At 37.1% G+C, this 16,307-nt stretch overlaps 1 protein-coding gene across 5 annotated transcripts in view; it reads left to right on the plus strand.

Annotated features, from left to right (window-relative positions):
- LOC117394789 (zinc finger MYND domain-containing protein 11-like) overlaps positions 1 to 16,307 on the plus strand; it is a 53,404-nt gene that overhangs the window by 5,893 nt on the left and 31,204 nt on the right. For 4 of the 5 annotated variants that reach the window (XM_059019212.1, XM_059019219.1, XM_059019227.1 and 1 more), the window contains exons 2-3: positions 8,612 to 8,747; positions 16,071 to 16,230. In XM_059019212.1, the coding sequence (XP_058875195.1) occupies positions 8,617 to 8,747; positions 16,071 to 16,230 (291 nt within the window). In that variant the 5' untranslated portion in view covers positions 8,612 to 8,616. The remainder of the gene's footprint in view (positions 1 to 8,611; positions 8,748 to 16,070; positions 16,231 to 16,307) is intronic. The other variant, XM_059019224.1, reaches the window with a different exon arrangement.

Consider the following 16,307-nt stretch of genomic DNA (forward strand, 5'->3'; position numbering starts at 1 on the left):
GTATACATTTCAATTCAAACATTTTTAGACAAATACTATGTCCCTAAATGCAATTCTTGAAGCATAAAAAATAATTATCAAAGAATTCCATTTTTAGTCTCAATAATATTACGGAATCTACAAATAGAACTTTTAAGCACTGACATTTTTACATAAAACTGTCAGATACCAGCTTAATTTTCACAAAACTTTTAGGATTGATCTTTTTCTTACCTTTTGCTATTGGATAAATCAAGTTAGTTTACTACAAAGGACAAAATTAAATATTTTGGAGTAATATATTTGCAAGTAACATAGTTGACAACATAGTAACAGTATTGACAAAAGTAACATAATTGACAGGACAGTATGTGCAGTGGTTATTTTGTTTATTTTTAACAGGCTTTCACAGATATAGAAGTCACAAATGACATTGTAATACAGTCCTAAAAATATTTGCATTTATAATTTGCAATAAACAGACTGTTGTCTTACATTAGTAACCGCTGATTTTTGGAAACTACGCCAAGACCTGTATAACTATGCAACTGCAAAACAACAAGGTAAGTTTTTTTGGGGAGGTTGTTTTTAATATGGAACTATAATGTTTTTAAATGTACATATTATCATTGTTGATGTAAAAATGCAAACTTTATAATAATAGTACACAACAGCGCTGTAAGAATTCAATTTGAAAACATAACATTTTGATAGGACAGAGGACATCGATGTATTTGGATTCTCCAATAGATAGTTTCGATGAAGATTCTTCATGGTGTCAGTCAGAAATCTCTTCTGCATTTTTCTTTTGTTCTGAGTAATAGTTTGCTTCTTTCCCATAGTAATTTGGCTCACGTCATCTCTGACATAAAAGGAGGCCACATTTTAATCTCATCTGTGACTCTGCTTACTTTTCTTCTTACAAATGTGAAGGATTCATTTTCACTTGTCTGTTTGTTACTCTGCCATCGCTTCTTTGAAAACCCAAATGAATCCTGAGCAAATTTCTGCAGTCGATATTTTTTCACTATTTTGCCAGTAACAATTTTTGATAGAATCTGCTTCTCTATCTCTTTCCTGGAAGTGTGATACTTTAATTTTATGTCTTTGATCAAAGAATGATGGAAAATAAGTGTTTTCCGAACTGCATCTTCTGCAGGAAAGCTCTTCAGCAACCTGTTTGTTTTAGCTCTAGGCGATTCACTTTTCTACAACAAGCGTTGGTACCGCTTTTTATGTTTTTCCAAAACTTTCTTTTGCTGTTTGAAAGAAACCTTTAGATCTTCCAATTCTTGAAGTATCTTTTTTCTCTTTTGAGATGTTCTTCTTCTTCGATTGTGTTGCCTATAAAAAAAAGTATGATAAAAATAAATACATATTTTGTTCATAGATTAATGTATTTTTAAGCATACATTATGCCAACAATATATTAAATACATATGTAAAGCCAGTATGAATAATAATTTCAATTAAATTCAAAAATAATATTTTAAAATCGAATACATGTAGAATGCATGCAGTTTTTCAATCTGTAGCCTTACTCTAACCTTGAAGGTCCTGGCTGATGGACCTCACCTGGGCTTTCTGGAGGTGTTGCCAAGGAGTCTATTGCTGCTTTCTTTTCCCTACACTTCTGCTGAGCTTTTCTCCAGTATTTCCTTTTGCTACGCTTCTCTCTTTCGCCAAGTTCTGACACTGACTTCACCTTCCCTGCTTCTTTCCTTGCTTTCCATGTCTGCCGTTCTTTTTTCAAATACTCTTGTCTTTTTGATGGATCTACATCAAGGCGTGCACGATAGCGCCGTTGTTTTTCTGCAGCAGTAAGTGCCATTTAACTAAATCTACCTGTAAATAAACATATTTATGTTTTTAATCAATTTTAACCTTTAAATGTAATTAAATATAATTAGATTATGAGCAACAACCACGTCATAGTAATTTCTTAAATCAACACTGTTACCTTAAGTCAACTCTGTTACTCTAAACATGTAACAGAGTTGACCAGTAACAGGGTTGACTTACATAACAAAGTTTGCCCTTTATTTCCAATGTGGTAAAGCACATGGCTGCACATGGTGTGCTTCTGGTGAAGGCTTTATTGGAGTTTATTAAACTAATTATACATTTTTGTATATATATATTTTTTCTACTTAACTTCGCATAACATAGTTGACATTTATAAAGTACCTTATGAACCCAGACAAAGTAGCTTTAAAAAAAATATATGAAAAACTGCTTAGACCTGAAGTTGCTTCCTATGTCTTCCTCCTTTATTATGATGTCATATGCTGAAGATCATGTGACTTGTGGAATAATTCATTGTTCTTCAGGGGCTTTATCTCCAGTAACAGGGTTGACAGTGGATTCAGGGACAGCACTAAATAGTTCAATTTATATTAATAAATATACATTGATTGTACAGATTTATAGTTGAAAAACAATGTACTAAGTTGTGTTTTGTAATACTGGTGAGATTTTAAAAATACATTAGGATTTAATTAATTATATTCTTAAAGAAGTTTGTAAAAAGATGAATAGGGACATTGGAGAATGCTGATTTTTCCTTTAAATATTGTTGCCTTTTTTACTTTAAATGCTATGTAATGTGTTTTTACAAGTGGTTTTGTATAGGAATTACTTAATACTTTATGATGTATTAATTATTTTGAATATAATCAGTTATTTTAACCAAAATATGGCACAGGGACACAAAAGGCACCCTATTGGAAGAATGACCCTGGTGTCATTTCACTCTGTTACCATTTTCTTAATTTTTTTTTACTTTTGAAATCTAATATTTCAGAAAGAATGTTTGCTTTTTAATATTAACATATATTGCAGTACATTTTCCATTCATATTACAATTTAACATGTATCATTAAAATAAAGAAGAAACTGGTCACTCCTGTACAGTAACAGAGTGACACACAGCTCTACTTTGTGATTTTAGTGGGTATAACAACTATATATTGTTTTCATTGTTTAGGCTAATTGAGAAGCAAAAAAAAAACATGTCCTTGTCATTTTTAAATAGCACCGGTTGTAATGTTACCCAGTGTTACTGAATTTCAAAGGTGTAAATTACAGGCATTTGACTGACTTCAAGTAGTATCACTCTGTTACAGTGTGACTTTGCACTAGGGGTGCTAAGTGTTGAAATAGAAAATACTGTGACGAGAGGGACTTTTATTTAAAAGGTAGGGGAGAGTTCAGGGGCAGTAAGTTTGATTATTTAATACACAATCTTAGATAACTGGCTGCTGAGAGTGATCAGACAGCTATTTTGAAAGCTCACTTTCTCCGACAGGCGTAGAATACAGCAACCACATTGTAAAGAGAAAATAATGATCTTCCTGAAGATTTAAAATGCATAACTTCAGACCCAGAAAAAAAAAGAGACTGGCACAAGAAAAGCATGCTTGAACTTGCTGCTGTGCTATAGATATAGGTTAATGCAAATGACATCTCTTGTGCCCTGTAAAGATTTGCAGTTCAATAAAGCCCACAGCATGATGTCCTGTAGCGTTTTCAGGTTAAATAAAAAGCTCCCTGTAAATCTGTCAAACACTGGCAGCACTTCAGGGTCACTGATGAACAGCACGTACAGTTTGTCTAAGCTGTGCACCACCTCTGTAATAAGAGGCGTCCGTAACATCAATGGCATTGTGACTTTGACATTAATCTATCTGCCCGCTGAAAGGAAATAAAATGGGTGTTCCCTGTTTATTCCACGATTGGTCTGGGCAGCCAAACTTGTTCTATTATGTACCCCGAACACATATTAGAAGTCATTAAATCTAATAAAAAGTCAGCCGAAAACATGGTATTAACCTGCTTAATCTGTTTCTATAGAACCTGTAGTGGTTTAAACATTTACAATGCTTTATGGACATTCTGAGTGCAACACTCTATTCATTTAGAAGTGTGGTGGCTGCTAATACTGTACAGCTTTAGCCAGTTTTGCATCCCCCTATAGAATCAACACATTTTGCTTCATTAAAGTCGAATGAAACCTGATAATAATGTTATGTTAACATATTGAATTACATAGTTTTCCCTTTATACTGACACATTTAAAAATGTGACATTTCAAAATCTTACATGAAATACTACTTTTATGGCTTCCAGTAGACTCTTGCGATACCATTTTGTAATTTATATGACTACATGATGTCAAATAAAAGATCAAAATGATGTTTATAGTTTTTTTTTATTTTTTTTATGATGTCTCAATCCTAAAATTCTAGGTGATGCAACACTTCTGGTCACAGCTGTACAGTAGTGATGAGCGATTATCACTTTTACAAGTCGATTATCGATTCGATATTATTATTATTATTTATTTCTTAGCAGACGCGGCTTACAATTGTTACAAGATATCACATTATTTTATCATACAATTACATTATTTTTACATACAATTACCCATTTATACAGTTGGGTTTTTAATGGAGCAATCTAGGTAAAGTACCTTGCTCAAGGGTACAGCAGCAATGTCCCCCACCTGGGATTGAACCCACAACCCTCCGGTCAAGAGTCCAGAGCCCTAAGAACTACTCCACACTGCCGCCCATATATTTGAAAATAATCCCAATTTCTATTATCAATTATTCTAATAACATCATTCTTAGGGTGAAAAACTCACAAAAAGGTTCCTGATTAAGTGTTGTTTTTATTTTTATTTTATTATTATTATTATTTCTAATTAAAAACTAAAATAAAACTTCAATAACTTTTTTCAACAGCACTTTCAAACCTACAAAACATACATTAAGCATTATGTTGAAGTCAAGAATAATAAACATTAAAAACTACAGTTATTTTTATAACATTTTGTTTGTTTGCCATTCTTTCTTATGTTACGTTTAATTTAATAATCACTAATTATTAAATTAAACGTAATACAAGAAAGTTATTTGAGAAACCGAGTTAACAATAACAGATACATACAAGTGAAAGTCCCAGTAAAACAATACAATAACTTTGGGGAGCTCACTTATAAAGCCTGAGTAGGATCATTTCCTACAAAAAAACAAAAAAACACTCGGAAGCCCCTCCCTCGAGTGCCGGTGCAGTGCAGTGTTTGGCTGTTCCATGAATCAGATGTGGGAAATCAGTCTGCTTACAATTCACAAATGTAATTTCATCTCAAACATTTTACTGTAAATGGCAATGTTAAAATGTAATGCTTATGGCAAATAAGAAAAGTGCAAAAGTGCACCTTTCTCTGACAAGTATAACGAAGAGTTCTGATGCTACGCTAAGCTCCCTGTATGTTTTGGTTCGTGACGTCGTTTTGTATGCATTATGGGAGCTTTACCAGGAGGGCGGGTCTCGAGGTTCCCTTGGACTCAGATCCCAGAGTGAGAGCAGCTTCAGTGGTTGCCTGAGGCGAACCGCTGGAATGCAGAAGTAACATTAATGATGAGTGACCATAAAGAAGACGTGAAGTTTTATAGCATACTAATCGATTGAAATTGTGCAGTTTATTAATCGTTCGAAGTTGGTTTCAGTGTTTAATTTAATAATTGGAAATGAACCGTATTTTAGATGAATCGCTCATCACTACTATATATCATGATGGCTCTGATTTTGTGGATTATACTACACTGTAACATACTTGTAGACCACATTTGCATGGTCCCGTCATCACATTGTAATACAGAGTTGGGTTGAGTTCACTCACTACTACAGCTTGTCTCTGTGCATTGGCTTAACCCTGCACTTCCCTCATGGGGCTACAGGCCAGCATGGTTCAGATTTACTGCATCCTCATCCAGAGTTTAATTACCCTCCTGGGACTCTGTGTTCCAAGTGCTTTACAGATTATGATAGGTCCAACGCTCACTAGTCAACAAATTGACAGACACCAAGTACATTAACAGAATGCAGCCCCCCCCCCCCCTCCCCCCACTCCAACATGAAAGTGCAAGAAATGGAAATACTATACCCTGCGTCGTAGTAAGCAGAGCATTATTGTGTTTTACTTGCAGTGACTGTATGCAAGTTATCTGTTACTTATTTGGTATATTCAGATACTGTGTTTAAAATCTGAAGCCTAATTCTTTATTGAGGTTTAATCATTTAACAAAGCTCACTACCTAAACATTACATTTTGTTAATATATGTTGCTTGTTACTTTCATTAGTACAGTGTATTTGAATTATCAGCTGCACTTACAGTAGTTTTATTTTGTGTCAAGCACATCCGCTCAGCTCTGCTTGTAAGATTGAGTCTTATCTACAGGGACTGTGGATATTAATGTTGCTGTAATTAACCGCGTTAAACAGCGAAGCGTTTTTGTTATAGATGTCACCCCACAGCATATTATGACCATTTTTACCACACTGTCTTTAAAGCGTTATAAAAAAAACTTATTTTAGACATTAGAGTGAATGCAATATATAATATTAGACACACACATGGGGCTAGAAGTTAACTTTTTAAAGCAGCAGTGAGGATTTGCTACCTGCCTGGAAAGTAGGTAACAAAATGGTCTTATTCGGTAGCAGTTTATTCGACTAAATTATATATAAAAATAATTTTAAAAATAAACATCTGTCCAGTTGTTGACTGAGATTTCGGTAACTAACAACTTGTACACAACAATAAAGCGATTAAAAAAACATAATAATAATAATAATAATAATAATAATAATAATAATAATAATAATAATTTTAAAAAAATTAACATGTGCCACATTATCGTTGAATCCTACATTGTATAACCTTAAAAATTATACGGTTACACCCACAACCAAGCTGTTTTGAAAATGAAAGCCAATTCCACCACGGTACCGCTATATTTAAATGATTAATGCAACGTGTACTAAATGGTTTGTTCATAATAAATATGTATGCTCGCACCTTGCGTTTTCACTACATTTTTAAATGCTGTACAATTTTGAAGAAATTAATTACGAAGTAATAACAGAATAAGGGATATCAACCAAGATTAAACCGTAACATTTAGTTAGCTGTGTGTGTAAGATGTAGTTTGACGGTAACGATACAGCTGAATGTTTGCTCCTGTTTAATTTTACTTTTGGTCTATAAAATAAACGTCATACCTTTTAAATTGTATCCACGCAGTTCTGGTACTGTAGGTACAGTATGTGTACTCCACTGTCCAATACGATTTGCATTGTGGGCCTCGCGTATCTACATGGGGCGGTACAAACCTTAGTTATTTACAAATCGGGAATCTCTATTAGCAATGATTTCCCGCTTTATGAAAGATACTAATAATGTACATGGTTTAAAAAAAAAACAAAAAAACAAAAACATACCGGTAATTATGTACATGTTCACTCACGGTCAGTCACATAAACTGCAAGGTATCTGAAAAATGCTACTGCATAAAAAAATTAGAGCAAATTTAGAGTTTTGGGTAACAAAATGCTACCAAATATACGTTAACCAAGCTCTATTTCTAGACCCTTGCCAGAACAAAATATTTATTTTGTTTTGCAAGATCATAAAATATACTAAAAAAACTAGTTTAAAAAATAATAAATATATATATATATATATATATATATATATATATATATATATATATATATATATATATATATATATATATATATTTTATGTTCTACCTTTAGGAGGTAATTTTTCAACAATAGAACATTTAAAATAAGTAATAACTTTTTAAATAAATGTACCTGTGGGTAAACTAAAGGGATTTGTTATTGAACCTATAGTTTATTTTACTCAACATAACCTAGACATGGGAAAATAGTAACAACTGCAATGAAAATGTCAACAGGCTGCATAACAACACAAACAACACTCCCTCGCTATAAGGCTCTTGATTATAACGCGCCTTGGATATAGCCTAACGCTCCTACAGCATGCCCCCCAATTTCCTATACCAAGTACCACAGACAAGAGGAAGGGGGCGTGGCTCAAAAAGTTTGAGAACAGTGAAAAAAATGCATTTTTAATGACAGATAGACATATCCATTTTATTTCCGGTCTACAAACCATTCAGCCCTGATCATCTGGAATGAGAGGCACGTTTCTGTGCTCACTGTTACTTTTTAAATGTGTTTTATTTGTGCTTTATGCATTGAAATGTATTGTTGGACAGCTGCTCCTGTTAAAACAGTGTTCCCAGCGTATACATAGACCAGCTGGTAGAATCTACTGTGTACTTATCTGTGGATTACCGAAAGGTGAAAGGTGTGCAGTACTTGCTTGTGTTTTGAAAGGCATTGCCCTACATTTTATTAGCACTGGGCCCCTTTTTTTTCTTTTCAATGCTTCATTGAGCATTCTGATTCCTGACACACCCCATCAAGGAAGTGTCTACGGCAGCGTGGGTGTGTACAGTATGTGCAGCATACAGCACATGGCTGTGTACCTCAATAATAAAACAACGTCAGCCACACGGGGAGTGGGGGAATGGCTTTTAAATGCTAACTTTAGCAAGTACTGTAATGGACCATATCTATTGGTGATTCAAACTAGATGAAGTTTAAAAGTAACTAGAGTACAACAGAAAGGATTTCACCTGGCTGGCTCTAAACACTGTTGCAACTGCTCATTGTCAATGTGATGAGAACAGCTTTTCATCTACAGAGTAACAATGCTGGTACTATGCCTTTTCCTGTTTCTTTTGCTGCAGGTTAAATGAGTAGAGATACCATGTCACGTGTAGCAAAGAAAAGGCAGGCAGACCCCAAAGTGGTCCAGTACATATGGGCAGCCATTGAAGTCATCCGGAATCAGAAACAAATTGCAAACATGGACAGAATATCCAAGTAAGTTTTGCAATAACTTTTTTATTTTTCTCTACGCTTAATTTTCTCGCCTCTAACAACTCATTTTAAAGGTGCAGTAACTGAAGGGGTTTTAATCAATCTTGACATAACATGCCCATTTGCTGGTGATATGAGATTGTATTGAAAGGGAATTACAAGTGATGACGTAACTTTGCTTTCAAAAGTGAGGCGGAACAGTTTCTGCAGCTGGGGCGTGCAAGCAGATTATTCTATCTAAGTTAAATGAAGTAATAACATTAAAAATCAACATTCATTTAATTCAGATTGGCGCCTTTGAGGTCGTGAAGGAGGGGGTATTTCACATCCGTTGAGACCATAGACATCAGGAATGGTATCGTGATTGAGAAATTTCACAATGTGCTTTCTCCTCTCTGCTTGAGCTAGCCCATAATGCATTGCACACCTATGCTGTCCAAGTTGATTTTCGTTTCCGCTGGGTCCAAGTGTAGGCTTCTACACTAACTAGCGATTATACTAATACATTACTGTGAAATACAAGTTTTAGTACTGCTGCAATGTGAGGGGGACATTTCCCTGACATTGAAAAAGTGAGGGGGGCATGGCCCCCATGTAAATTACGCCTATGAATAATGCAAAGTATTAACATTATGCTATATTCTAAAAATGTCTCATAATGCCAGCTAATGTTTAATATACATGTTTACTTGCATGTAATGTGATAGTTTGAAAATATTTATTTACATATAATTGGAAGTTAGCCAATGAATCATTTAAAATATTAGTTTTTAATTGCTGTTTTTGGTATACCGTAAGCTTTCGAGTTTCAGACTAACAAAGGTAACTTACCGAGTGTTATTTTATTTAGGTAAACTGAAGAGAAATGTAATGTACAGAATGCTATTCTATTTATGTAAACTGAAGAGAAATGTAATGTACTGAGTGCTATTCTATTTAGGTAAACTGAAGAGAAATGTAATGTACTGAGTGCTATTCTATTTAGGTAAACTGAAGAGAAATGTAATGTACTGAGTGCTATTCTATTTAGGTAAACTGAAGAGAAATGTAATGTACTGAGTGCTATTCTATTTAGGTAAACTGAAGAGAAATGTAATGTACTGAGTGCTATTTTATTTAGGTAAACTGAAGAGAAATGTAATGTACTGAGTGCTATTTTATTTTAGTTAGCTGAAGAAAAAGTACGATCTAGCTGTTAATTTTCTGATGCCGTTTGAAAGAAATACATTGAATAAAGAGAAAAATCATCTTACTTGCAACTACGATGAAATGATACATGTGTAGGACTGCCGTGAAAGGAAAGCACCGATGAGCAAATGTTGCAACTTCCAGTCTTTTTTCATCATTCTGAGATATTGTGAAATATTGGGGATACCTTCCAGTTGCCCCTCCGCCATTTTTCAAGATTTCTTTGTCACACACTGTTTTTAATACCGCACTCAGGTAGACAAGATTAATCCATCCATTATTTTTAATCGACCAAAACCCACCAGTGTGACTAATCATTACTCGATTAAAACCCCCTAGTTAAAATCTTAGCTTCAGCCTTAGTTAATGTAGCTAACAGAATAATTCCATGAATCGTACCTGTTTCGCACCGCCATTAGCTACTCTAGTAGGTCTGAGGTGTGCAGATTCATGCAGGGGAATTGGTGGAGCCCTGGCTCATAGGGTAGAGCACACGCAACTAAACCATAAACACCACTTCCTCACCTATTCAATTACTGCCCTTCTGAGACATGACAAGATGAGACTGAATGGTGGAACAGCAGCAGAATGGGAAGAACATTATGCAGCTGTTCCCATGGAACTCATGTAAGCTACTTTGTATAACCAACTTTAAAACATGATGCAGGAAATAATTTAATACTAATACCTGGCTGCTTCCTGAGAGCCTGATGTGCAAGATACCTTTACAAACAGGTGCATGGTGTTTCTGATTAAGCGCACATTACCTTTACAAACAGGTGCATGGTGTTTCTGATTAAGAGCACATTCAAAGCTGGAAGGGCTTAATCTGCTATGCAATTGAAGTCTTCAATTAAACCTTGTTATACTGTAGAAAGGCAACAGTTTGAACAGTCTATAGTCAACTAAGTTGATGTACAGTACATAACTTTAATTAAATGCAAGTGACCTGTGCTCCCAAAAAAATCACTTTAGACAAGTGATTATCCCTGTAGTGGTGGGAGTATTTACAAGAGACAGACACTACAGTGTACTGTACTTGAGCAAATATAGAGTACTTTATTGTAACTGTCAATGGGCAGGCATGCAGTCTGGGAGCTTCAAAGGCCTGGAATGGATTTGTTATGCATGAACACACACACCTTGAGGAATATTCACAAAAATGTCATATTTTCAAAATGTGAAAGAATTTGTAAAATCATATCCAGATGTCTTTAAAAGACCCTGAGCCAGGAATAATATCATGAGGACGCTGAACAATTGTTCAAAGGATCTCTTATTATATTCCTCTGGGGTGCATTTCTCTGGCAGGGTTTCAGTAGTGGTGCCATGCTTAATGCCTTACATGTAGAGCAGGGGTGTACAATCCCGGTCCTGGAGGGCTATTCCGCTCCAGGTTTAGCAGGTAAAATGACAGGTAAAACTACTTCAGGGTCTGGATGGAGGTTACATTGGTTCAATTAAACCATTTAGAACAGGGTTGGAACAAAGACAAGGAGTGGAAGGACCAACTTTGGACTCCCGTGATATAGAGTATACGCCATGAAACATTAAGTTAGGCCTCCACTGAAAGCTTCAGTTGTAGAGGATGAGAGTATCTGAAAGAGCAAATATATTAAATTATTACTTTTCACAGGTTTTTACAAAGGAGGACACGGACAACATGCCTCACATGTCGACCTGTTCCTATCCAGTTTTAAATAACTTTAGCATAACAGAGGCAGAAGTGTTAAAGGGACTAGGAGCTCTTAAAATAAACAAATCCCCTGGGCCGGATGAGATCCTCCCAATAGTACTCAAAGAAATGAAAGAAGTTATTTACAAACCGCTAACCAAGATCATGCAACAGTCTCTTGACACAGGGGTTGTACCGACAGACTGGAAAATTGCAAACGTAATACTGATCCACAAAAAGGGAGACAAAACCGAACCAGGTAACTACAGACCAATAAGCCTGACTTCTATTATATGTAAACTTATGGAAACTATAATAAGATCCAAAATGGAAAATTACCTCTATGTTAACAATATCCCGGGAGACAGTCAGCATGGTTTTAGGAAAGGGAGATTGTGTCTAACTAACCTGCTTGACTTTTTGAGGATGCAACATCGACAATGGATAATCGCAAAGCATTCGACATGGTTTATTTAGATTTCCAGAAAGCTTTTGACAAAGTCCCACATAAAAGAGGAATTCTCAAACTGGATTAGGGAGTGGTTAACATATAGAAAACATAAAGTACTGATTAGAGGAGAAACCTCAAAATGGAGCGAGGTAACCAGTGGTGTACCACAGGGATCAGTATTAGGTCTTCTGCTATTCCTAATCTACATTAATGATTTAGATTCTGGTATAGTAAGCAAACTTGTTAAATTTGCAGACGACACAAAAATAGGAGGTGTGGCAAACGCTGTTGCAGCAGCAATGGTCATTCAAAATGATCTAGACAGCATTCAGAACTGGGCAGACACATGGCAAATTACATTTAATAGAGAAAAGTGTAAAGTATTGCATGCAGGCAATAAAAATGTGCATTATAAATATCATATGGGAGATACTGAAATTGAAGAAGGGAACTAAGTAATGTTGTTGAAGCTGACACCCTGGGATCCTTCAAGAAGCTGCTTGATGAGATTCTGGGATCAATAAGCTACTAACAACCAAACGAGCAAGGTGGGCTGAATGGCCTCCTCTCGTTTGTAAACTTTCTTATGTTCTTATGAATTCTGTTAGATATTTTTCACTTGTTTCTTTGTATTTAGAGCAGGACAACACTTGAATCCCAGCATGTGAACTAATTCTGTGCAACCCTGTGCTCACATATTACATACTTTAAATGCACGTGAAGTGAAGTGCAATCCCTGTGCCTAAATACAATTATTATTATTATTATTATTATTATTATTATTATTATTATTATTTAGCAGACGCCTTTATCCAAGGCGACTTACAGAGACTAGGGCGTGTGAACTATGTATCAGCTGCAGATTCACTTACAATTACGTCTCACCCGAAATACGGAGCACAAGGAGGTTAAGTGACTTGCTCAGGGTCACACAATGAGTCAGTGGCTGAGGTGGGATTTGAACCGGGGACCTCCTGGTTACAAGCCCTTTTCTTTAACCACTGGACCAAACACAAGTGCTCATTACCCACATTATATCCCGTGTACCAACTACAATACACCAACATTAACACATACAACATACAACATATAACACACAAATACACACAGGGGCGGGGCAAATTGCCACACTGCCTCTCCTGATTCACTGTGTTCTCTTGCTGCCCAGGACTTTTTGTGTCAGCTGGTTTCGATATTTGTAAACACCGCACAGGTGCCCAGATTTATTTATTTTACTTCTTTATTTTTTTTTATTTTGATTAGCCCGCAGAGGGCGCTGTTGTCTGTGGTCTGGATACTGCCGACAGTAAACCAGGACCACGGGGTTACCAACACAGGTATCCCAATCCGTGCACCTTCAAGTGCTCAAAAATAATAATGAAAACAGAAGGCGAAAGAAAAAGGGAAAATAAAACACTGTAATAAAACTACAAACAAAAGTGCTGCTGATGCAGTGCCCCCACTGCCGCTAAGCCGGTCAGCACGGGTCTCCGTCCTACACTTAGTTGTGCCTATACACTGGGGTTGGCCAGGGTTCCCCGTACCTCTACACACGTCCCCTCGGGTACGTATTTATTTATTTTGCTCTGTGAAAATTAATTTGTTTTATTTTATGAAAGGCTGCCCCCTCAGCCGGGCTCGCCTGCTCCTTGTTTCACGCTGGCCTCTTCTGCCAGCGACACTGTATTTCTCCCAACCCGGCCACCCAAGTGCACAACCAAGCCAGTTCTTATGGGCCGAGCAGTCTCCCAAGGCCCGCCCCCCAGCCACTCAGAGAGAGGGAAAGCACACACACACACTCTTCCCCACCTCTCCGTGTCATCGCCATGGCCGACAGGCGGATCCCACGAGACTGCTGCCCTCTTCCTGCAGTAATACGAATGTGCCAGACAGTCAGTCCAGATCTCCCCTGTTACAACCTAATAAACCATTTTCTTAAATTAAACCATAAGAACAACTTTTGAGATTTATTTAATCTTTTATTTATTTTTTGGTGAGTAAAGTATTGTGAAAAGAATCTCGAAACTCACCCTTTTTCATCTCCCATCTACTACATTAATTCAGACTAGACTACAATCATTATATCTACTTTGTATAATATTGATATAATGTTAAATGGCAATACTGTGTAATCCCAATACTGCAGTACAACTTCTAAAAAGAGAGTGCAAACTTGAAATGCAGATTCATAGACTGGCAGCGTTTGTAAAGTGCAGCTTTTTGAAAGAAATAAAGAAATTTATTCAGAAACATAATGAACCTCCTGACTTGAACACCACCTGCCAGTTATGCCATTTAGTCCTGCACTCTCTTCTTGTGAAGTGATGCTAATGTGCTGATGGGCTACTTCCAAAATAAAATAGGGGGAACATGCATTCATACAACAAAAAAGCACATTTAATTGTTATTCAAGAACCATCTGGTGGACTACCAGTAGCAACTGTACTGTATGTATCTCTTTTGGATATGTATCACAGTACACTCAGTGCACAACTTTCTCATGATAAAGAATTGGTAGACCCCTAGCCAGTAACATTATATAATACTGTGTTAAAGACATTGATAAAGACGTGTGTGTGCTGCAAATGTTTCAGTTCATACAGCGGGGAAGGAGTTGCTGACTTTGCATGGGCAGAAATAACGAATATGGCGATTCTCATGCAAATCCTCCTCCTCAAAAGAAATAACACCTGAACTTCTGTGCCAGGAAATGTTGTGACAAGCATATCAGTCCATTTGGACATAAAGTAGAACTGAAATAGAACATGGAATGAGCAGCTCATTTCTGGCAGCGTAGAGTCAGGGGCCTGAGTTACAGTGTTTTACAAATTGTTTATTTTTTTTGTTTTGTTTTTACATACCGGTAAACAGAATTACTGTAAATGAATGGAATTAATAATGTTGTTTAAGTGGGATAACATAATCGCTGTATATCAATATGCTTTCATTGTTAACGGTTGTCTGGTCTCCCTGCTTCGGGCTATTCACCCTCTTCAGCTTATTCAAAATTCTGCTGCTCGTCTTGTATTCTCATGCTGCCCCTCCGCTTCGCACTTTCCACTGGCTACCTGTCTCTGCTCACATCCTGTTTAAGATCCTTGCTCTTGCCTATCGCTCTATTCATCATACTGCCCCTTTACATCTCCAATCCCTCGAGTCTCCTTATGTTCCCTCTTGTCCTCTCCACTCATCTTCTACTGGCCGACTTGTTATGCCTTCTCTTCACTCTCCTTCCTCCCGTGTTCACTCCTTCTCTTCACTCTCGTTCCTTCCGTGCTCGCTCCTTCTCTTCACTCTCCTTCCTCCCGTGCTCGCTCCTTCTCTTCACTCTCCTTCCTCCCGTGCTCGCTCCTTCTCTTCACTCTCCTTCCTCCCCTGCTCGCACCTTCTCTTCACTCTCCTCCTCCCATGCTCGCTCCTTCTCTTCACTCTCCTTCCTCCCCTGCTCGCACCTTCTCTTCACTCTCGTTCCTCCCGTGCTCGCTCCTTCTCTTCACTCTCGTTCCTCCCGTGCTCGCTCCTTCTCTTCACTCTCCTTCCTCCCCTGCTCGCTCCTTCTCTTCACTCTCCTTCCTCCCGTGCTCGCTCCTTCTCTTCACTCTCCTTCCTCCCGTGCTCGCTCCTTCTCTTCACTCTCGTTCCTCCCGTGCTCGCTCCTTCTCTTCACTCTCCCCCTCCCATGCTCGCTCCTTCTCTTCCCTTGGCCCCCTGTGGTGGAAGCAGCTACCGGTTCTCCTCAGGACTGTTCAGTCTTTTACTGCTTTCCTTCGTCTTCTCAAAATCCACTCATTCAACCTGTATTTCTTTATTTGTAAATTCCTATTTATATATCTTTTTGTGTTTTCCTTTATTTATATTTATTTTGTATATGTTGTATCTGTTTGTTTTGCATTTTTATTGCCTATAACATATACTTTTATGTTTTTGTTTCATTTCTTTAAGTCGCTTTGGATAAAAGCTAAATAACGAAATAATAATATATCATCCATTGTATGTAAATGTTTGTGTGCAGGTACTTGACACGAGTCTTCGGCATGCATCCCAAAGAGACCACGCGACAGCTGGGCCAGGCTGTGAAGGATGGGCTGGTTGTGGAGACGCTGACCGTGGGCTGCAAGGGCTCCAAGGCCGGAATCGAGCAGGAAGGATATTGGTTGCCTGGAGACGAGATTGTAAGTGCAACTTCTATTTAAGAGTGGGCCACGTGTTTCCTGTTGTAATGTCAAGTAGTGGAACTCTTGAATTATTC

The sequence above is a fragment of the Acipenser ruthenus genome, chromosome 3 (genome assembly GCF_902713425.1).
Source record: "Acipenser ruthenus chromosome 3, fAciRut3.2 maternal haplotype, whole genome shotgun sequence".
Lineage (NCBI taxonomy): Eukaryota > Metazoa > Chordata > Actinopteri > Acipenseriformes > Acipenseridae > Acipenser > Acipenser ruthenus.